The following is a 24,492-nucleotide window of genomic DNA, read 5'->3' as shown; positions in this document are numbered from 1 at the left end:
CTCACGCAGGCATTGGTGGTTAACAATCATGCTTGATGTTATTATATAGCCATACATAATTTATATAAAAGGAGTGTTATAAAAAGTGTTGTTTAAATATTTAAATAACTTTAACTGAACTATTTGAACAATACAACAAAAGTACCACACATTTATTTGACAACTTATGCCTGAAAGTTCAAAGCACTTTGCATGCTCATTATTGTCCTATATACTTGATGATGTGGGTGAATTATGTTGCTTTTTGATGGAAGTAAGTTGGGCTGCCACTCTCACCATTCTCTACATGCAATAGGGGTAGAATCATTTATCATTTGTTGAAGAATTAGATAATAATGTGGTTATGGTCTAATTGGGAAGACATAAAGTCCTTCTGGCTATTTTCTATTGTTACTGACAACAATACACTTGAAAATGAAGAAGATTCATTATGAGGCTGTTAGACTAGATATGTGGAATTTTCTTCCAGTTAAATCCCTAAAATAATTGACTAAAAATAAATTTAAAAATTTTTAGTCTAGAGTGAGCTCTCCTGCTTTAAAATTCTTTTAGTGATTATTAGAATTCTTAGCTGTTTAAATTACACAGCCTTGGACATCTTTTCTTTTGTTCTGACTTGCTACTTACATTTTTCCTTGTTATTTATATGTGTTTATGTATTGTTTCCTTTACTGCACTGTCTTCTACTTAACAATGGGAACCTGTTTATTTCTAACTGCAATTCATAAAAAGCGTAGGAGTTCCTCCGAACCTCTAGGTGCCTCTGTGAACCTTAGAGAAAAGAGGGAGGGAACAGGAAAGAAGAGAGAATGAATGGCTATCAGAATGATCCCTGGACTATGCTCCTGGGTTCCTTCACACCTCCATCCCAACCCCAAAAGAGCAGCTCTGTTTTTATAACTTGATTTATAACCAGGATTTCTTTGGAAGAGAGGATTCTGCTACTTATAAACAGGTTTGATAGCTACTAACCACTAACATATCTCATCAGTTATATCATCTGATGTTGATTCTTTCCCCCACTACAATGTAAAATCCATGAGGGCAGGGATTATAGTGAGCATAATAAGTGATAGTTCACATATAGAATACATGAGTTAATTAATTTGACAAAGAAGGAATTATACAAGGATAGTCTTTATTGATATCTGATTGACTTAAGATACTTAAATACAAGAGTACTCAAAATAAACTCAAAATAATTTTTTTTTGAGTTTAAGATGTTTTAAATGTAGGATGACCATATAATGAATGTGTTGTTTACAATGAGACCCTTTTGAAAATGAAAGGTGCGTTATTCATAGTTACAAAAGGTCAACAGCTATAAACAATGACTGCCTCTGGCAAAACAAGGCATAGATTTGCTTTCTTGAGTGACATTTCAAGGGGATCTTGCATGAAGACACATTTTAAATTTCCTTTGGCAGAGGGAATTTCAGCACCCCTCTCCCACCCCCACCGCCACACACACTTTTTTTATTTCTGGTCTATTAGAAATAGTTATTACTTGCAGGAAACAATTCAGTCTTGATCTTGTTACAAATTACTCACTCCTCCCAATGTTTGGGTGTCTAAAAAGTAGGGCCACAATCAGAAGAGTAAAGGTTCCTTTGGGGTTTAAATGGGATATCCTATTAACAGTGCTGGGTTCTTATATTCCACTTCTGCTACTGTTCCCCTCCCACCCTTTTGATTAGAGTACTGTCCATGAGAGTGATATCAGTGATTCTAAGAGCCAGGCCACAGATGAGAAGCACAGAGTGGAGGGACAACCACCACCAACTAATGGGGTCTTTCCTCTGGAAATGAGGTGACTCTGAGTTCAAACACCACCAGCTATAGCATGGAAGTCATCTCTGTACACACGACACTCCAGGCTTATTTCCCAGCACTTCCAAAGCACCTACATGATGAATGTATGATAGAATATGTGATCATTTGCAGTGTAAAGGGATATTGTGTTCCTGTGCTGAATGTAAGAACTTTACAAGAAAGTAAAAATTAGATAAGCAAGCCCAGTTAACTCCTATTCAAAGCTGGTATTAGGAGCATAGGATTAGATTAGGCTATTTAAGAATGTCATTGTTATGTTTTAGGAGAGGGGCTTGACCTGAAATATATCCAAGTTTATGCGATACATTTTGTTATAATGGTGTTATACACTGTTCGTAAAATTACAAATGTCTCACAGGAAGAGGGCGAATCAGATAGTATACTAGCACTGCCCCTGACATGTTTATTCTGTCTCAAGTTGGCATGTGATTATTCAACCCTACTGGAAAAAAACTTGACATTTAGACTGAAAATCACATTGTTTCTAGGTGGTGTGCATACTGGCTGTGTACAGATATTATATGTCCCTGCAGTCATGAAGCAATTTATGTACTGGTGTGACTTTCCCACAAGTTAGTCCATCTTGCTTCCCATAGAGCAGCTTGATTGGATATAAAAGCAGCCTCTCTCTCTCCTCTCTGCCATAGATCCCATAGAGTTGGTTTCACAAAACCATAGACCCCATTTTGTTTCTTGGAGGGAGGGAGCACTGCCACCACATCCTCAAGGCCCTGGTTTCTGGCTCCCTCCTATGTGTGCTCTGTCCTCACCCTGGGGCCCCTCTGAGGGGCTGTCATTCTGAGCATATAATGGAAGAGGCAGTGGAGCATCCCTACTGTGGAGGGGCTGCTCTGCAGGATGATGAGGTGTTTGGTGGCTCCTGATTAGATATTAGGCCACTGAAGCCTGACCTTGAAAAGGTAGACTCTGGCTCACTGAACATCGGTCTTTACCCTTCCAAATCAGACTTCTGGAATCAAACTTTTAAGATGAGTTCTACTGTTGCTGACCTCTCCAAGGACTTGGGCTGCTTTACTCAGACTTTATTTTCCAAGAGCATGTTATGGCCTGGAGAAAGCTAGGTCTGTAAAGCTAGAAGCAGAAGTGAAATGTGACTCTCTAGTCATTTGGGTTCTAAAATTAGAGACAATACAAATGAGACCAGTAAGAAACAATATTCTTAGGAAGAGTCAATTCAATAGTATTTATTGTGTGACTTCTTCTATTTGTTAATCCTTGTGTTTTAAACTACCCCCACAAACAAACAAACAAACAAACAAACATACATACAAAAGCCTAAGTTCCCTATCATGTGCTTTGCATAGAGTAGTCATCTTTTCTTGCTAATCATGTGAAGTGAGAAAGTATGATGAGAAGGCAAAACATGAAAATAGCTGTTGTCTCATGATTACAATTTCCCCAGGGTCATTTAACAGGGCATGATTTCACTTGGAGTCAGAATCCTCTAACCAAGAGCCAAAGTAATTTTCCTCAGAAAAGCAGTAAGAATGACAGAATAACTTACAATACACTTTCCAGAATTTTCCTATCCCCCCATTCATGCTATTTCCCTACTTGCCATGCTATCCTAATTGTGCCATAATGAGAACATTTCAAAGCCTGCTTCAAACACTATCCACTCCACATCCTAGGTTCATCTCTTGCACAACTCTCCACCCCCCGCCCCAACTAAATAGTATCTGATATTTCCTTTAAATCCTGAAGAGGGAGTTAAATATCTTTGCATTTATTGTGTTATTTCTTGTTAAATTTACATTTAGATATGAATCAGTCTTATCCTCAGCACTGGACAATTAGATGATGGAAAACTATAATTGGGTTCCATTAGTGAATTAACTTACTTATTAAAAAGAAAATTTGGCAGCTATTTCTGAGGCCCTATCATGTGTCAGGAATTGCTCTAGGCAATGGGGATGCCACTCTGAAAGAGATGGATGGTCCTTACATTCACTGAGCTTCCTTCTAGTAGGAGATATAGGCAATTAAACAGGCATTTGAAGTCTGATGCAGGGTTCTCAATCTCAGCACTATTGACATTTTGGGACAGATAAGTCTTTGTTGTGGGAGACTGTCCTGTACATGATAGGGTCTTTAGCATCATCTCTGGCCTCTACTTCTATGTCTCAGTAGCACCCCCTTCTCAACTCCCAATACTGACCGCCAAAAGAGTCTTCAGACATTGCCAAATATCCCCAGTGGGTGGGGGTGGGGTTGTAAAATCACCAGGTTGAGAATTAATGCGGTAAAGTGATAAACGCAGGTTCTGTGGAAGCCTAGAGAAAAAACATCCATGACTTTATGGTCAAGGAGTCAGGGCCCAGAAAGAAACAAATGGCATATATAACTCTGAAAAGTATAGGTAGGTTTAATGAGTGTATTATTGATAAGGTATGGAGAGGGTGCAGGGAAATGCAGATAGTGCAGTGCCCCAAAGCTAATAACAACAGCAAGGTTGTTTCTGCCTCTAGGTCAGAGGCGTGAGGCCAGGCAGTTACTGGAATAGAAAGGGGAGAGTTGTGTGGAGAGGGCTGACTTCAGAGGAACCATCTTTGGTGAAGTGACTCAGGAATGGAAGGTGACCCTGCTGGAAAACACATAACTGGGCTCCCTTTACTTCCTCCGATCACTTGCTGGACTTTCTATTGACCACCCCAACCAGAAGCCAATGGCAAGGAAGTCGGTTGGTATAGCTCACATGAGTCAAATACTCAGAGAAGAAAACAGGGCAAAGAAGGGTAGCAGGTGTTTCTGGAAAACTGAATATACCTAGCACAGTGGACTTCTCTAAAAAAGTAAAATTTAAGTCGAGACCTGAATGATAAATCAAAATTCCCTATGAGATAAGAAAGTGAGTGGGTATAGCATATAGATAACAGATGTGGTTTCTATTGCATGACTTTCAGTTATAAGAGTTGTTAATATATTAATAGTTAATCTGCTGAGACCCTACCAGTTTAGCAGGTAAGAAATTCAATCTGTCATTTTTGAGATACTCGTTCCTCTCTAGAGTATCCAGAATGCTTAGAAAAGGTGTCTCTAGTTTTCAGTTCTAAGAGGTAGAAATCATTCAGTCTTATATGGTAGGAAGAATTCATTCCTTGAATAAAGAAACAAAGAAAGTGCAGAGGGAGAGAGGGAAGAAGAGTGGACAAGTGGATTTCTGCTTATGGATCCAGCTTCATTATCACCTAGTCTTAGCTGTTGTCACTTATGGGGCATTGGTATGGGAAATGAAAAGGTAATCTGGGCTGGTAAGAGACATATCCACTAGCCACCCCCCACCACCCTATACTCTTTCTCCCCACTTTGGCCCATTTCTACCTCCCTGAGCCTAGACTCATTATTTTCTTATTCTTTAAAACCAAAGCCTAGGTGGTAATCATATTCTGGGTGCCTAGCAACTGCTTTAGACCCCATGACACAAAAGTCATTAACAACATGAGATAAGAAGCTCAGAATCAAGAATTCACAAAACCTGGCACCTTTGGGGAATGGGAAAGAGAGAAATCCTTTCACTCCATTCAGTCTTCCGCAGCTTTGAAAACAAAACACACTTTACATAGTTTCTCAGTAGTAACCTGTCATGTTACAGAGTGGGGAACGGGTATTGAATGCTTGGTAAATTAGGGGATTTGAAGCCTATTCTGTATGGCATAGAAACCCAGTGGGGCGGAGTTATAAAGGATATCGGATGAGGATGTAAAGGACAGCATAAGGACTGTAGTTAATACCATTATAACTATGTATGATCTTGGATGGGTACTAGACTCATCAGGGTGATCACTTCATAAGTTATATAAGCATCTAATCACTATATTGTATATCTGGAACTAATATAATACTGTATGTCAACTGTAATTGAAAAAATTTTAAGTGGTAAAATAAAGAAAGATAGAAAACAGAGGAACAGAGAACCTAGTATATCATGAAAATGATAGAACTTTTTCCTGAGACCCATATTGTAATCCCAGCACACCAAAGGAGCCCACGAAAGAGTCTTTTGTTTGTGTTTTTTCATTCTCTACAAATTTATATGAGGTTGAGATGAGATAGGCAGTCCATACTTTCCACCAAGATTGAAGCACCCAGGTGTTTAGGGATGTAGGTAGAGAGCCCAATAAAGTCAGCTGTCAGAGATGCAACCCAAACCCAGACTCCCTCACAGCCAGGCCTTGATGCATACTGTAGCCATCCCAGCAGTCTTATACCAGGAAATAAATAGCCAGTAAAATATACATTATTTGCTTATTTTTTCCAGTTCATCTGTTGACACTGGAATGAACGCACTAGTGTTTTTTCATCACAGAAAGAGAGCTAGCTGCATAGGTGGCTGACCAAAGATCTCCTTCTCCAGTGCTCTGTGCCTCCATCTCAGGAGTTAACCTGGCTGCCTCCTCTTGTACTCCCTGCATCCTGCTTCCTCACCATCAAATTGGTGTCCTTGCTAATTCGACAAAGTTAATACCTGATTAATAACTCTTATGATAGGAGAGTCTCTGGATGAGTTGTAGCCCCCATTTACAATCTGTTGGTGATTGAAAAATTATGTTTAGTTCAGTAATAATTGATAGAAATGGTCTGTTCTCTTCTGCAGCTGATTGGCTTTGTAATTGTGATTTAATAATGTAAATACCACTTGTTTTCTTCTAAAGATGAATTGCCTTCTGATTTTTAAGCTCAAGGATCTTTAGGCTTTCTTATATCTTTGTCTCTTCTCATGAGATTATAGGTGAAATGTATTCCTTATTTTGCTATATATTTTTTAAATATACACACATGCATGTACACACACAATTTAAATCAATGGTCGGAAGAAACACATTATTTTTTCAATCAGCTATTGAGTATCAAGTGTTAGAGCTAACACTTTTTAGAATAATCTAATCTAACTCCTTTAATTTTACCAATGACAAAACAGGAGGCCCAGAGTGGTTAAATAACTTACTCAAATGTACACAGTTAGAGACTGTTCATGTACCTCGCATAGTGCTATTTCTTGTCATGAGGAAATTTTGAAAAGAATGTCTGTAATGTTGTGATTTATAATAAGAAATGTGTATTTGGTCTTCATCTAGTTTTTGCCACAGAGCTCTTAAAACCTTTGGAATTTCCTGCGATGTGGGTAAAGGTGTCTTTTCTTATGTCAATGATGTGACTTTTGGAAAGCACCTAAAGATGGAGGCTGGTTGCCAGGGGAACCAATTATGTGATTAGAGGATTGGGACTTTCAGTTTCCCTAACCCCCACCACCACCTACTGGAATGGGAGAGGAGCTGGAGATTGAATTCAATCATGAATGGCCAATGACTTAATTAATCAAACCTATGTAATGAAGCCCTCATAAAAACCAAAAGAGATAGGGTTCAGAGAGCTTCCAAGTTAGGAAACATATAAACATTCTGTGAGAGTGGCAAACTTGGAGAGGGCCGGAAGCTCCCTGCCCTTTCCTCATACCTTGCCTTGTGCATCTCTTCTATTTGGCTGTTCCTGAGTTATTTCTTTTTTTTTTTATAATGAACTGGTAAGGTAGTAAGTAAAATGTTTCCCTGAGTTCTGTGAACCACTCTAGCATATTAATCAAACCTAAGGAAGGGTGTTGGGAACCTGTGATCTGTAGCCAGTTGGCCAGAAGCATGAGGGATAACCTGGACTTGCCATTGGCATCTGAAGTGGAGGGTAGGGAGCGGTCTTATAGGACTGAGCCTTTAACCTATGGAATATGACACTGTCTGCAGGTAGATAGCATCAAAATTGAGTTAAATTGTTGGACACCCAGCTGGTGTTGACTTGCTTGGTGTGTGTGTGTGGGGGGGTGGGAACTCACACATTGGAATTGTTCTCCAATGTGTGAGTCATGGCTCTATATTTTACTTCTCTAGTGATTGTTTCTCTACTGTTATACATGCATACCATGTGTGTATTTGTGTGTTCATCTGTATATAATATGCAGAACAAAATAAATACACTGTTACATTAATTACATGAGTTACCATCAGGGTACAATATCTTACAATTGAAAAAAAACCTTTAAAGTTGCATATAAAGAGAGTGAGCTGACACTATCCATACTGACCCATTCTCAGAAGCTCCATTTGTGGGTAGTCCTAGAAATCCACAGGTACCACCTGTCTAGAGATCATACAGGCCCCTACTCTGTATGGCATGGTATACAGTAGCCCCTCCCAACCTCCTCATTTTGATCCAGGATCTTTCAATCCAGGGCCACTCTGTTGGAACCCTGTCACCCACACAATCTTCCTTGCTTTTCTTCTCCAGAATGACATTGTTCGCCAAGGAGGCAGAGGTCCCATGCCCATTAAGGTAAAATTGACAAACTAATTATAGCCAGTAGGGAAAAAAAAATCTAAGAAGTCACAGGACCATTCTTCATTCCAGGTGAGCTGTGTTAATTTTGATAGCTGCCTCCTGGGACGTATATAGCCACTAAGTATAAGGAAATCCAGCAAAGGCAAGCAGGATGGGTGGTGCAGCAAGGGCCTGATAAGGGAATTTTAGAGACTGGAGAGCTTTTGGCTGAGCCTTCACATTCCAGACCCAACCTTCAAGGGTAGCAACAGGATTCACACCTTCAAACTTAACTACCTAGAAACTTCAGGTCTTGATAAAGGCTGATTGCTGTCCAGTGACTACTGATAAGAGCACAGAATCACTATGTATTTGGCCAGAGAATCTGCCATGAGTTAAGGTGGGAAAAGAACAGTGTTTGAGAATCTAAGAAATGTGCTGGCCCAATGCACTCATTTTGCAGATAAGGAAACTGGGAGTAAGGAAAAGTGGATTGGCCAAAGTTCCTGGGTAATTAATTAATAGCAGAGTGAAGACCAGAACCTTGGCCTCCTAGGCTTCCATTAGGCCTGTATTCATCAAAGTTCTCAAAGTTCTCCAGAGAAACATAACCAATAAAATATGTAGAGAGATAAGATCCATTATAGGAATTGACTCATGTTGTTATGGGTGCCGAAAAGTCCCTTGATCTGCCATCTTGAAGCAAAAGAATCAGGAAAGCCATTTGTGTAATTCAGTGTGAGTCTGAAGGTCTGAGAACCAGAGGAGTGGATGATTTGTCTCCTAGTCCTGACGCCAAGGCCTCAGAACTAGGAGAGGTTGAGGGCAGAGGGCAGGGGGCAGGATGGAGGGCACCTGTGTAAGTCCCAGAGTCTGAAGGCCTAAGAACCAGAAGCTCTGATGTCCAAGAGCAGAAGAAAATGAATGTCCCAGGTCAAGAAGAGAGAGAATTTGCCCTTCCTCCACATTTTGTTCTATTCAGGTCCTCAGTGAACTGGATGATGCCCACCCACATTGTGGTGGGTAGTTTACTATACTCAAGCCTACTGGTTCAAATACTAATCTCTTCTGAAAACACCTTAACAAACACACTCAGAAATAACAATTACTAGGTATTGAGGCATCCCTTATTCCAGTCAAATTGACACATAAAATGAGCCTGGCCCTTCAGACCTTGTTGGTTCTGCTCTGGCGAAGCCATACATCGATTCTGATAGTAGAGATGAAGGGAAATGTGGAGCCTAGTGCCGAGCATTATGCCTTCACTACTCCTGGGACCCCTTTCCTTGTCTCTCAATGTCTGTTCTCTGGTTGGGAAGGTAAGCCACATATCTAAGAATGAGATATTTTTAGAGAAGCCTGGGGAAGACAGAAAACAGAAAGAAACATTATTTTCTTGCATTTCAAGATCCCTCAGACTCATGAAAATGGGCCTCATATCATATAAATAGATGATTAGTTGTACCTCTAAGACGTTACTCCAATCTACCGATCAAGGGGAGGGAAAAAAAGCAGCTACTTGTCAAAATCTGCATGAATAGAAGTCTTAGAAGGAAAAGGAAATAATTAATCCACCTCATTAATACAAGACATTACCCTCAGACACACAGAGTCCTTCATAATTGTCAAAACCTCTCTTTGCTCCCCATCACCAAGCAGCTACAGCACAGTGACAGATGAGAGCCACCTTGAAACAGCATGGTACCTCTATTTTTCAGCCTGCATTGTCGAGACCCCAGATAAACCCAGGGCAGCCGAGGTCAGTTTTGCAGCATGCATGCCTGAATGTAGGGACTTTCTTATGTTTCTTTACAGGTCAGTAATCCTGGGCTCCTGGTTTGCGATTCTGCCCATCAGCACCACTGGCATCAGATTTCCAGACTTAAGGATTATTTAGAATTCGTGGGTATAGACCATATTGTTGAGTTATGAAATATCATATGACCTTTGAGATCATCTGGTGCAATTTTTTATTTGATAGAAAAAAAAAAATTGAGGCTTGGATAGCTAAAAACACTCAAAACCACATAGCATAATAGTGACAAAACAGATTAGATCCCAAGCTGTCAATTTCCCACTCAGTAATCTTCTCCACTTATTTATACTATTGGCACAGTCTAGAAGGTCATGTGTAATGTGACTTCTATTAGGTGACTAGGCTAAGATGGGAGGCCAGGAAGATAGATGCCTTTGATGAGAGGTCAGTTTAATAAGAGTCCAAGTTGGATGATAAGAGGGAGACGGACTTGCCTAGAATAGCAAGCACAAGGTGCAGATGCAGAGAGTCCTTGACAAGAAAGTTTCCAAAGGGAGCAAACGTCACATCAAGTGCTCCTAATCCTTTCCTCAGCTCCCGCTATAGCTGAGTGCATGAGCAAGCTATCTCGCCGTGATGCTTCAGAGCTTAGCCCCTCACGCTCTGTGAAGTATGCAGAAAGTGTGGTTGTGGCCTGCATGCCAAGTGCTCTATTTGAGTTACTATTTTGCCTGGAAGCTAATACAAATATTTCAAAAATATTAATGAACATTGATAATTAGCATCATTGCCATGCTGCTGTGCTGTTGAGAACTAATATGGGGAGAGGATAATAGGGAGAGAATAAAAGAAAAGGAAAGAAAGAAGAAGCAAGAAGAGTCAGTCTGTGCCAAGGCCTCATCTGCAGAAATCGGCCTGTATTCTTCCTCAAAAGAGTATTTTGCAAGTAGCCTGAAAAGGCCCAAGGGCAGCTCCCATCTGCTGTCTGGGACATCCAAGCCATTTCAGAAAGTATAGGTCTGCTGTCTGATTCACCAGGCCATTGAACAAAGATTCCTAGACCCCTACCTGGATTTCCACCCTGAGGGGCAGCTGTGCTTTGCCCTCACTGCGCTTGCCTTAGGCTCCAAGCAGCTGCTCTAATCTGCACTTCCAGAGAACGGTGCAGCTGATGGGCCTCTAGTTCCGGGAGAACAGAGCTCATGGGGTCATTCTTGACCCTCTTCCAGCATAGTCTATATCCCAGCATCTACAATCTACTAGGGGACCAAATCACTATCTCAGAAGTGAATGTTGGGACAGCCCCACAGGCAGAGTAAGATGCCGGCAGCAACCCAGGAACTGGGCTGGAAGTACAGCAGCCACAAAATTATTATCTAGACCAGCACTTTTGAGAGTAGAAGGTGACCGTTAATAACTATCTTGGGGAAACAGGTGTCAACTGGAATTGTCTCAGAGAAACCTAACTATATGATTACCTTACCTATAAAAATAACAAACACATCCTTAGTGTTGCTATGCAAAAACAAAAACATTAATCCTCAGGGAAAATGAGCCAAGTGCAGTTGGTGTTGGAAGTTTTAATTCCCCTCATAGCAAGCAAACAGTAAAACATTCACTCCAAAGTTGCTTTATTATTAGAAATAATTTGAATATTTTAGAGACCACCTATCCCTGAACAGATTTTGACCTTATAGATTTGTTGTGGGCTCAAGAAGCCAATTCTCCAAAGCACCCTCAGGTAATTCTGGTATTGCTTACCCACTGACCACACTCTAATTTGGGATGTTTCTGTTTCTCTAAAATATTGTTTTTTTCTGTTTGTTTGTTGGTTTGTTTGTTTGTTTGAGAAATTTGGCTTGGGTGACTGGTAGTGCCTTAGAGTTGTGCAGGCAAGGTTGAGTCAGGTTTTCTTAACATATGAATTAAAGAAGCAGTATCTCATTCAATGCCATGAGCGTTTTTTGTTTGTTTGTTTGTTTGTTTTTTAGCAGTGGCTCTAAAATATTGTTTTTTTCTGTTTGTTTGTTGGTTTGTTTGTTTGTTTGAGAAATTTGGCTTGGGTGACTGGTAGTGCCTTAGAGTTGTGCAGGCAAGGTTGAGTCAGGTTTTCTTAACATATGAATTAAAGAAGCAGTATCTCATTCAATGCCATGATGTTTGTTTGTTTGTTTGTTTGTTTGTTTGTTAGCAGTGGGTTATTTAGACTAGAGCACAGAATTCGTTTCACTTTTTAGTTGTTAATACTGAAATAATCCTGGTGGTTCAGAATGCAAATAATAATAATGAGAGAAAAACATGTAATAAATAAAAGCTTTTCAAAGGTTCTTAACATTTTGTCAATAATTTAGCTATTTAAGCTCTGCTTTTCAAAAATAATAATGTTTTCTTCAACCTCTATGTCCTTTTGGTCTGAACTATTTCTTTCTATTTATATTTAGATAGTTTTTAGAATACAAATGTTAGCTACTTTTTTAACCCAAATAGGATACTCTATTTTCCAAATGGATTTAAACTTCTGTCCTCAGCCATTTGCCTGCCTATGTATAAAATCCCAGCTCTGTGTATCTTCATTCTCTCTGTCTCTCTTTGTCTTTCTGTCTCTGTCTGTTGTCCATATCTCTCTTACAACCCTTTTCTTCTTTTTCTGGCACATACTCTAAACTTTCATTTAAAGGATATGTGCCACATCCTTGCAGGAACCCTGGCTCTTTCTGTGTTACTCACTCAGGACCACTCCTTCTGGGTCAAAAGTATCATCTAGATTCTAAAAATGTGTTGTCCCAAGTCTTCCTATGCATAATTAACCCATCTCAGAAAAGAGAACATGAGTAAAACCAAGTAAAACACTCATTACAGTTCTTCAGGAAAAAATGCTACTCTGGCTTTTACGCTCTGAGCTTGTGGATCTGGGTGTTCCTATCCATTGTGGGCTGACAAAGAGCAGTGGACACTGTCAGGCCCAGCCATTGTTCTCATTACCTTACATGCTGCAAGGTTCCCTTTCCAAACCTCACCCGCTGACCTCATGACTGTATATCTCTCACAGAGGCCAGATGACAGTCAACAGAGGGCCTGAGCACACTCTGAGGTGTGCAGAGCTTTATGCACTACTATGCCCCAAATGCCTTCCCAGCAGAGGAAGCTGGTATCCTACAGCTGGAGCTGGTGCTTGGAAAGTGAAGGCCACGGGAGTCCTCTGTGTACTAACCAGGGCTGTCATCTCAGTCATCCTTGAACATCGGAGTCCACTGGAAAGGTTTTAGAAGACGCTGATGCCAAGGACGCATCCCAGACCAATTCAATTAATCTGTAAGCATGAGAACAAGAGTCTACATTTAAAGTGCTCCTAGGGTGATTCTGATGGGCCACCTGGAACAAAATGTCTAGGCAGTCCCTCCTAGTCTTCACTGCAGAGAGCCAAATGTACCAAAATTGATCTTTCTGGATAGTCCTACAGATTGAGTCACTTGGGTCCTCTTCTTGTGCCATCTTCAGCTGTTACATCAGATAATGGGAAAAACTTAGGAAACTCACAATGGCCAGGGGATTTCTTTGCACCCTCAGCTACCATGAGCATTATTAACGTACTCTTTACTCTACTAGAAGTTCAGTAAACTTTCACAGTAACACATTGATCTTGTCATTATCCAACTTACTCTCAGCTTCAGAGAAGGTAGCCAGCAAGGCAGACCTGGATGGGGGCAAGCCACCCCTCCCTCAGGGGAGGTCCTAGTGGCCTCAGCCTGAGAAAGGTTGTTTGAGTCCAAGACAAAGAGCTTCTGTCACCGCCAGCAAGTGAGACATTGACCCAGAGGCTCAGTTTCCAAACTAAAATGACTTTAGTACAATTCAATCACTTGTATTAATTAAGGGGAAATGAAACAGTGGGTTTATCACACTTTTCATTAACTCCAATGCAGCAAAAGGATATATCTGAGAGTTGGGAGCAGGCAAAAATAGAATGTACTCCTGTCCACACTCCCTGGTTTAATTAAGGAAGGGGGAGCCCAGAGTTGCTTATTGCCAGCAGTATTCTAAGAAGAGGCATGGGATGGGGGAGGTCAGAGACTGGCAGCAAGAGGGAAGATTAAGTAAGTGGAGAGAGAGAGCTTTGGGGGGCTTCAGAGTTTCCAAGCCTCTAGCCATTTGGTATAGAGTAAACAAATACTGCATGTTTATCCTACACTAGATGCATAAGGAGTTCAGAGAAGGAGCAAGTGCAATTCCTTCTTGGTGCAATTCCATTTAGACAATGGGATGACTACTATATAGGAAGCAAGCACAAACAGTACAAGACTGAGATCATGAAACCCAACTGTCCCAAGTGTTGAAAGCTTACCCCAATTTCAATTCAAGCACGTTTCTCATGTTTCTATTCTTCAAAAGAAAGAGGTTTTTGTGCTAGAAGGTATGCAGTTGAAGAAGATGCCAGATCTCTAGGAAGGAGAGAGAAACCAGATCCATGGCCAAGAGGTTTCCAGATGGCAGCTTCCCCTGCACTCCCTAGAATGAAAAGGCTCCTCTTCCATTGCAGTCACTCTTTGTCTCCCCCATGGATGATGGGGGACTAATGTAATCGGAAAGGTTATTTGCTTAGGCATCCATTGGACCTAGTGAAGCAGGGATACGGCCATCATTTGTAAGTGAAGGCAGCACTCCAGACTTTCCGTCACCTTTCTGATCCACCTCTGCTTACCCAGGAGTCTCTATTCCAATACACACCTTACTCTTAGGTCCAACTTTGGCCTGTGGCTGAGTACCCAAGTCAAGTATTCCTACTGCACAAGTCTAGATATCATCAGTTCATAGGGAGAAAGGCAAGAATCCATGTCAGTCTTGGATGCCAAGCCCAGATTGTAGGCCACCTTGACAGCAGTGAAGCTAATATTTTGATCTTTGTGGCTCATTTTATGTGATTATGTTCTATCGACCAGGATCCTGGAAAGAGAGAGATGGATGAGTGACAAGATTTGGGCACACATCCCCACATGAACTTCTAACAGTGTCTACCTGGCCCTACATACCTCAAGGGCACAGAAACAGTGAGAATCAGACTGCTCTAGACAATTCCTTTCCTTGCCCTTATCTTGCTCCTGCCCTTTCGGGTATGATTTCCAGCATACATACATGTTTTTTCTAAGAATGGTGTACTTCTTGTAGGAGTAAAATCCCAAATGTTTAATAGCTTGAAAGACTACCTAGCTTTGGTGAGTCAGCAAGAAGCTATTTTTTAAGATGGATCAAGAAGCGTAGCTGTGGTCTAACAGGTCAGAAGCATGTGCCTGATCATCTGGACCTTTGATTCCAGCTTTCTAAGTTCAGTGTTAATAGGGATCATCTATAATAGCCCCTCTTGCTTGGTAGTAGGAAAATTTCTTTTTGTTTTTCTGGAAACCTTACCATTTGAGTCAGATAGATCCCTGGGGTGCTCCCCTCTCTCCACTCATACTGACTTCCTTCTCTGGTTTCCTTGTCTAAGTTCTTGTCTAAGTTTCTTGTCTAAGTTCCTCTGGCCGTTTCTTCCCCCATGACATTTCCTCTTTGTGTAGATGACTCCTTAAACTCGTATTCCCTCTTCCATGCTCTCATCCTCCTGCTGCTCATTTCCGCTATGGCACCTGCTCTCAGGCAGGTGCCACTGTGAGCCATCTCCTGACAGATCCCATGACAAAAGTTGTGACAGGTGCTGACATTTAACCTCACAAAGCAGCTTTCATAGATAGAGCAGCAGCTTTCCATGGCTCATGAGGAAGAACAGTGGGATGGGGGCACCTAGGAGGCAACTTCTAATCATTTCAAAGAGAGAAGCCAGCCAGGGTTTGCCATAATATGGGGATAATTTTTTGAACTAGGTAAATAGTCTAGCAGAGGAATAGATCACCCCTTGAAGTCATCCCTGGGGATATTCACACAGAGGAGAAGATATTTTGTGAGAGACAATAATCCAAAAAAAGTGGAAGGCTAAAATCATGGTACTTTCAACTTTGTAACTCTAAGGAATTGGCTGAGGAAAAAGGGGCAAAAATTGGGCATAAGTGTGATGGCCAAGATATAGCCAGCATGGAAGAACAGGATGTAAAGGGGGAAACTGAGTCAGAAACTTCCAGGATTTACTCTGGATTTCCAACTTGATCTCTTTATCCCTGAATGCTTAGGTTTCTTTCAGCTCTAATGAATTTTTCTGATGCCCCATACCTTACTTGAGGGATCTAAAAATAATTAAGAATTGAAGAATTGAGCCTAGAGACAGAAAAATATAAACTGCTCCAGTTCTGGGCTCATGAGACTGTAGACTACCCAAGGTTAAGGACTTTGTCTTCTACATCATCTCCACCCCCCGCCCCCCATAGAGTCTAATCCAACACTTCTGTCATGGCAGGTATGAGTAAAATAAATGCAGGTGGTATCGGGGACACCAGGTGGTACCAGGATCCTTCTCCCAAGGCAGTTTCTCTGTCTGCTTTTCCATTTCTAAGATGGAGCAGATCCTGCTTGTCTGTGACTTGCTCTTTATATTATGTGACTATGTTAACTCAGAATATGATCCCTGCAGAAGAAGCCCCCTTGTGCCCACAGAACCCTGGGCTCACTCACTCAATCACTAGGCACGTATCCTGTGTCTGAGGGGTCCTGGCTAACAGACTTCCCACATCCACAGATAAATGGTCCCCTTTGTATCCTTGCAGATCTTAATCTTGTTAATGCAGTGAACTGAAACTTAACTTCTTCAAAGCACTCCTCCATGGAAAGAAATAACTCCTGTTTTTAAAAATATATTTCTGCCAATGATTCAGGATCCACTTCCTTTTGCTCCCGCTCACGTTAAATTGGAAGTCTGAATGCACAGGGCAGGTTGATGATGCCTTTAGGTAACAGGCTTTTACAGGACATCTCACCACAAAACAGAACTGTGGGGCAGACTCGAAACTCCTGTGTTCATACATTTGGTCAGAGGAAATATCATAGTATCCTAGCCTATCTTTCTTTTTAATCCCTTTTAATTTTTCCTTTGGCACCCCGGCCATCTTTCCTGCACCTCTTTTCTTTCCTTCACACCAGAGCATCCTTCATTGTCCTTCTTCTTCCTTTCCTATTCCTCCCTCTGTGTTTCTCCTTGGCTCTGTTTCCCCTCCCACCTTTGCCTTCGTAGTCAGCAGTTTGCCTTCTTGGCAGCTAGTGAAGAGGATTAAAACATTTGTTGCCTTCTGCCCTTTCTCTGCAGCATGGAATCAGAATTTTACATTGCAACCAGAATTGGAGAGGGCAGGGAAAGCACTGAACCCTGCGGTGTCCTAGGTCTCCAGGCATTTAGCAACCTAGATTTGTTCTGTTTAAAAATTCTCACCCAGTATTCAAAGTGGTTAAGAAAATAGCATCTCATCACCTTCAGTGGGCTTGAGTTTCAACATCTGCTTCCCATTTCTTAGCAAAGAAAGTGTTGACAGGATGCATGTTTTGTAGTGAGTTCATAAAGGCTCGACAGAAAAGTTAGCTTCAAAGGTCCAGATACTCAGCCTCAATGTACCATACTGAGCCTGGTACACCAAAGACAGGGTGTCCTTTGAGAAGCAGGCTCCACAGGGACCTCAGCATGAGAGGCACTCAGTGGCCTTTGTTGATCTGCTGTCCACTTCACAGACCCAGATGATTATAACTGTGTGAGGAAGAGGGAGCCAAGAGCAGTACTTGGTGGTGCCTTTTAGCTGCTTCACTACTCAGAGAGTGGGCCCCAGACAAGCAGCATGGAAATACTTGGGCACTTGTTAGGAATGCAGAATCCCAGGGCCTACTCTAAACCTACTGAATCAGCTCTATATAGTTTTTTTTAATCCTAGAAGAATTTATATGCAAATTAAAAACTGAGAAGCACTTACTTTATAGTACAAACTTGACAAATTCATTTTCTCACTTAATGAGGTAGTATTATTGTAATGATCCCCATTTTACATGAGACACTCTCTTCTTTCCTCCCTTTTTTGCTGTCATATAACCATCCCATAAAAAGAAAAAAAAATCATTACAGATAGTGAAAATAAACCCTACATTCTAGAAGGTGAATGTTTTATCCTATAATTCCCCCATGAAGGATCGAGGATCTGCTCTACTCATACAAATGCAGAGAATCATTCACAATCCCATAACACTGGCCTCTATCTTCTTTAAAGTGATCCCTTCCCTTTGTACAGCCAACACCCCTACATTGACTGGCATTCATTGACTTGCCTTAACAAGGGCTTTAAGGCATATGTCTGGTCTATACCGTGCTGCATGGTATGGTCTATCTTATTCTCTCCAAGGAAAGAGGTCAGTGATCCTGTCTTATTCTCTCCAAGGAAAGGGGTCAGAGAAGGTTCCTGCTAGGTGCACTGCACATAGCTCATTTGCTTGGTTAAATGCCATGTGGTTTAACTACCTATGGCAAATACGTTGCAGTATATTTTGAAAGAATAATGGTGTCTTCATAATAGGAAGCTAAACTTTCGATGCTGCCATATGTATTCATTGCAAGAAAGGTGTAGTACAGAGACTCTGGAAAGTCATTTTGGTGTGTTTGATTTAATTGTTGTTTAATCCTTTATAAATACTTATGTTGGTCAGCCAGCATTATTTTAACAAGTGAGGCAATATTCATTTTTCTTTCTGAAATAAGTGATCTTAGAACTTCCTTCAACTCTGAGATACTGTTAAGTCTAAGAAAAATAAGGGGAAAAGGATGAGATGTTTATATATCTCTAATGAACCTTGAGAAATTATGATATGAGCTAGACTGAATGATTGAATGCTTGTCAGGGTAGAGGGCTGTGACCAGCACTGTCACTCCCAAATATTGGGATATAGGGCCCTACATAGGGCCCTATCCCAAACCCCAGGAGGCAGCATGCTCTGGAGTGTCTTCCTTAAGATTTTCTAAGTCTCCTTCTGGTGTCTGAGACCAGCCTAGGCCAGCAATACCATTCAGGAGAGACACTCAGATTCTAGACTGGGAAAGTGGGCCTGCCCCAGGCCCCATTTCTCCCTCCCCTTCAGGGCACATGTCCAATTTCTACTCTAACCATTCCTCACGTGGATTCAATCAGATATCCCAGATTACAAAACTGACACCTGTGGGCTTGTTCTGGGGCCCTGACAACAGGTCTATGTTGTGGCCTGGCAAATAGATTGTTCCTGCTGGCTAATGCAAGATTTCTTTACCAGGATTGCATGTGGTTGGTATATAAGAATGATATTGATTTTAGGTGACTCAAATATCTATATAGAGAGGGGCTCCTTGGAAAATATTTGATTAGGACCCCACACCTTCCAGGGATATCTGGAAACCAGCATGCAGACACTTATGGTAGAGCATGACCTGGGGTGGGAGATGGAGGCAGAGAAGGCAGCAAGATTTGAAAAGCAATTCTGGAGAAATAGAAAGAGTGGGTGTATACTCCCCAAGGCTTAGACTTGGAGCAAAGTCAAGATGCCAAAGGTCTTGCCTTCCTACATTCACCCATCACCCCATCCACCAGAGACACCATACCCACCTGCACCATATCCATGGTGAACTCAGACTTAGTTGATTGAGCACCCACTGGATCAAAATATACTCCCATGGGGGTGTGAGGAAAGTTGTGATGAGTTTTTATAGTCCGCAAATCTAATTTGTCTCTAACTCCTGGAGCACAGAAAGGAATTAGGCAGCAGGTTTATAAGAAATGCAAATGATTGTATTTCCTCCTTGGCCTTTGTGTTGGCTGGGTTTTCACTGGAGTCTGGTGCTTTGATAGAACTCAGAACATTTGTATTTCAAGTCAGAGAATCTATTCTTTTTGCACTGAACCACAGGGTGGGTTAATGAATAAGGCAGAGGAGAGAAATTGTGGCAACGGAGGCTGTGAGCAATGTAAATTGTGTAGCCCTAGAATATTTTGGATCATAAATTGCAAGCTTCACAAGTACCTAAAAATAAAGCTTCCAAAATGCCCCCACAGAGTTGAGTATTAAACCCATGAGGTTGTTCTACTAACCGTGAATCCATTATTTGGACCAATCATGCTTATTTTATGTTGGCAAATGTTTATTGAGTACCTACTACATAGCAGTCACAAAATGCTTCCTATTCATTCATTCTCCATATTATCTACTCCTTCACAGTTTGAAACCAAACCAAATGCTTTGCATTTATTTCTATTAAAATGCGAAGTGGTCACTTATTTGTTCAACATGTAGTTAGTAGTTTGTATTCTCTATTCAGACATTGCTACCTAGTGAAAAATTAGGATGTCGATACTAAAATATCCTAAAGTTATCCCCACAGTTTTTATTATATTATTTATTATGACACTTCTCTTTAAAATATCAAAGTTTAGTGATGTGTTGTGTTATTTTGCATGTCCTCTCTTAGTTAATCCTCATAATAGTCACATGAGTAAAATAATATCTCTTTATTAAGTGGTCTTAACTGTTAAAGTGACTTGGACAAAAACACATTGATCCAAGGCTCGAGCAGAAAATTCATTTTTTCAAATGCCATGCTTTTGAGCCAACATGATGTTTTATAATCTTAATGTTCAAACCCTGTTTCTATAGCTTTCCATATCCCATCTCCTACAAGTTCTGCATGTTCGTAGAGCTCTGTCCCTGTTTTTCACAGTTTCATGATTGCTTCCTGTCTGTTTTTTTCCTCCCAGAAGGCCAGGGTTTTGTGAGTGAAGATGAATACCTGGAAATCTCTGACATCAAACGTGACCAGTCCGGGGAGTATGAATGCAGCGCCTTGAATGATGTTGCTGCACCTGATGTGCGAAAAGTCAAAATTACCGTTAACTGTAAGTTGACCCATTGTCAAGGAGTTCCAGGGGGAAAGAGAAAATAGGGACTAAGGGAACAAGTTGGTAATTGTAATGTTTGTTTCCAACAGGAAACATACTTTATCGGATGGTGTGCCCCATCACTGCCACACTGCCATTTGCCCTGACTGTCACAGTTTTTAACTAATGGGGAAAATTGTTAACTTTGAATTGGTTTAAAGTCTTAAAAAATGCAGGGATAAATGCAATATCTTTAAGCAAGAGTTCTTTTCCTAAAACAAATGGTTATTTAACTGGGAACATGGGGTGTAATAAGAAATCCATTTGCACAGCAGGTGATTAAATGTGTCTTTCATCCATTTTATGAAATCACTCTGCATTTCCCCCTTCCCCCACAGACCCTCCTTATATCTCAAAAGCCAAGAACACTGGTGTCTCAGTTGGTCAGAAGGGCATCTTGAGCTGTGAAGCCTCTGCAGTACCTACAGCTGAATTCCAGTGGTTCAAGGAAGATACCAGGTACCTTGAAAATGAAAACAGGGCATGTCTGAAGTAGAGCTAGTGGATCATTTTCCACATGAAAGAAGAATGATAAAATAAAGGAGAAAGATATGGCAGAATCAAAATGCATTTTAGCCTCCTTTATACCAGTCTCCATTTAGAACCAGAAATAAACAAACAAAAAAAATGGAGGAAACTGAGATCTGGGCAAAATAAACTGACCTTGTTTCAGAACCTGAGATTATTTGTAGACATGGCAGTCTTTGATGAATAGAAGCCAGTAAATTTAGCCTTTTGTCTGCTGACAGAGGCTGTGGCACTAATGGTTCGAGTTACTGGGACTGGGTTAGTTAGAGGAAAGAAATGTTGCAAGGCGGAAGCCCTTCTTGTAAGATTAATCGGAGCTACCTTAGAGTTCTCCCAGCACCTTCTGTCTGTTGTCCCACTCTTATAGAACCAGACCAGCAGTGCCTTCTCTTATTGCAGGCTAGCAACGGGCCTAGACGGCGTGAGGATTGAGAACAAAGGTCGCATATCCACTCTGACTTTCTTCAATGTTTCAGAAAAAGATTATGGAAACTATACTTGTGTGGCTACAAACAAGCTTGGGAACACCAACGCCAGCATCACACTGTATGGTGAGTTCAGGAAGCCTAGATGCAGTGGGCTTGGCCATGCGAGGGAGCTTGAGGGACTCAAGAGGGAGGAAAGCAAGATCTGCTTGGCCTGTATCCATCCATACTGCTCAACCCACCACCCTTAGACATGAAATGCTTCTCCTTGTCATTCTCCTAGCATGTGATACAGTGATGTTTACAAGGTAATTGATGTCTCTTTGTCTATTGAAAGACAAGGTTCATACCTTACAAAAAAGGTAAACCAAATTCTGAACCGAGTTCATTGGTGATTGCTGTAAAGAAGAAAAAACCATGGAACAGTTCAATTGTAGTACTATGTAAAGGTCTGGGGGGTAAATTAGATATAATTTTCAGTTAACTTCTTTAGTAAGAGTCTATCATTCTGAGGCTTATATTTATAGTTTTAAACCAAGTCAACTGCTGCCATCATGATTCTCATGTTGATTGCCATGTCATATTCTCATTCATTGGAATGAAGAGAGCAGTCCTCAGTCCTCATTAAGATGACTGTTCTATCCACAGCTGGAGTGTCAAACCCTTCTCTGAAAGTCTCTCCCTCCCACAAGGATGGAGAGCTCTCCAGAGCCATGATTGATCCCCCCACCCCCACCCCAAAGCCCTTGTCCTTCTCTCACTCAATATTCCCATACTTCTGTATTCATTTCCTTGTGTAATAACATTTCACACCATGGACCAGGGCCAGCTTGTTGTGATATTTCTTGTGTGTATGTATTTGTATATTTGCTGAGATTTGGTTAGAGGGAAGCACCTGGTGAGTAGAATGAAAAGGTAATCATTTTCCCATGTGCACCTCAGATCCTGAACAAGCTTTCAGCATTGACATTAACTAAACTTTGTCCATCAACCATCTGAAATGTGTGATCTATGTCTTTTGTTTTCTCTCTGCATTGTGTGTGCATTGTGCTGTGTATGTCTTAGAAATAAGCCCCTCATCAGCAGTGGCAGGTGGGTACAGCATGTTCCTTCCTTCCTCTGCCTGCCTGAATGCCTATGCTTTTGAGTTTAAGCCTACTTCAAAGATAGGCTTGCCTGCTCCACCTCCCAGATTTATTTCTCCTTAGTAGATAGACTTCAGGGGTTTGATTTGTACAGTTTAAGTAACAAGCATGTAGAATATGATGGCGTTCACATGTACACATATGAAATATCATTATATGTTTATGTAGAAGTTCCCCCCCACACCAAGAAAAAAACACAATAAACTTCTACTTGGTGGCCTTTAAAAAAAGATGAACATTCTGATATTCCTGCACACAGCAGCACCAAGAAGGACCCAACCCAGAGACCAAGTATATTATCAGGCGATTGTATCCATGGGGAAGTCACTCTAGTATGAATGCTTTATACTGTTAGCCTGAGGTCAAAGGGCTAAAGACTTAATTCTAAAATCTTAGTTTAAAAATAGAAGTACATGGATCTTTAATAATAATAATAATAATAATAATAATAATAATAATAATATCTACCATTTACCAAATATTTACTGGTTTCTGGGCATCATATTAGTACTGTGAAAGACAGCTTATTAACCTCATTTTAAAGATGAGTAAAAAAGAGTATCAAAGAGGTTAAGAATACCGAAGTACACATAGCTAATGAATACTAGATGAGACCCAGCACTGGACCCATCATCAGATAACCCAGTGTTTACCCAGAGGATATATACAGTGAGATATATGCATACATGCAATCATGTATTTAGGTGAAGCAGTTCTGCTACCAGAGGTAGAAGCCTCACAGCCCTACTGTTCTATGATCAATCTCAGTCACATAGAAAATGGTAACTTTTGAATTTTCCAAACCTGGAAGCAAATCTGCAACTGTCACTTTTCACAGGGCAATCATAGGCCACTATCTCTGCCCACACCTTGATGTCTATGACTGTTCATCCCTTGGTCTTGATTAAACCAAGGAGAAAAGGTAGGGCTAGGATGCTACTCAGCCACTGATGCTGCTATCACTCCCTTGGTTAATAGGGTTATCAGTAGCAAAGAAACCTAGGACTGACAACTAGATAATCCACGTTCTCTTCCTTCCATACAATTAACTAAGGAAAGAGAGGTGTCATAGCAGTTAATATATATTAAGACTATCTTAGTCTTCTAAGGTTGTCATAACAAAATATTATAGGCTGGTTTCTTAAACAACAGAAATTTATTTTCTCCCAGTTCTGGAGGCCAGAAATCCAAGATCAAGTCAGGAAGATCTATCATCTGTTTTTGGTGAGGTCTCTCATCCTGACTTGTATATGGCTACAAAGTCCTCACATGACTTTCTTCTGAGCATGTGTAAAGGGGGGAGTGGAGAGAGAGAAAGAGAGAGTGATAGCTCTCTGCTGTGTCTTATTAGGACACTAATCCTATGGAATCGGGGCCCTACACTTATAACCTCATTGAACCTTAATTATTTCCTTATTCACCATCGCCAAATAAACATTGTAGGTTAGACCTTCAACATATGAATTTGGGAGGGACAAAGTTTATTCCATAGGAAAGACATAGCTTCATATCCCAACTAGGCCAACCACATGCCAACTACTTAAACTTGTCAAGACTTACTTTCCTCTTGTATGATGTTGGATAGTAATACTTGCCTTAAAATGCTGGTGAGAGGACTAATTAAT

At 40.9% G+C, this 24,492-nt stretch overlaps 1 protein-coding gene across 9 annotated transcripts in view; it reads left to right on the top strand.

Annotated features, from left to right (window-relative positions):
- The window catches only part of OPCML (opioid binding protein/cell adhesion molecule like), a 478,631-nt gene that overhangs the window by 425,366 nt on the left and 28,773 nt on the right, over positions 1–24,492 (top strand). For 4 of the 9 annotated variants that reach the window (XM_015597398.2, XM_025039583.1, XM_025039587.1 and 1 more), the window contains 3 exons: positions 20,590–20,727; positions 21,108–21,228; positions 21,697–21,848. In XM_015597398.2, coding sequence (XP_015452884.2) covers positions 20,590–20,727; positions 21,108–21,228; positions 21,697–21,848 — 411 coding nt within the window. The remainder of the gene's footprint in view (positions 1–20,589; positions 20,728–21,107; positions 21,229–21,696; positions 21,849–24,492) is intronic. The other 5 variants (XM_025039585.1, XM_025039586.1, XM_015597405.2 and 2 more) reach the window with 2 other exon arrangements.

This window comes from Pteropus alecto, unplaced genomic scaffold (genome assembly GCF_000325575.1).
Source record: "Pteropus alecto unplaced genomic scaffold, ASM32557v1 scaffold210, whole genome shotgun sequence".
NCBI lineage: Eukaryota > Metazoa > Chordata > Mammalia > Chiroptera > Pteropodidae > Pteropus > Pteropus alecto.
This window is presented reverse-complemented; position numbering and strand designations above follow the sequence as displayed.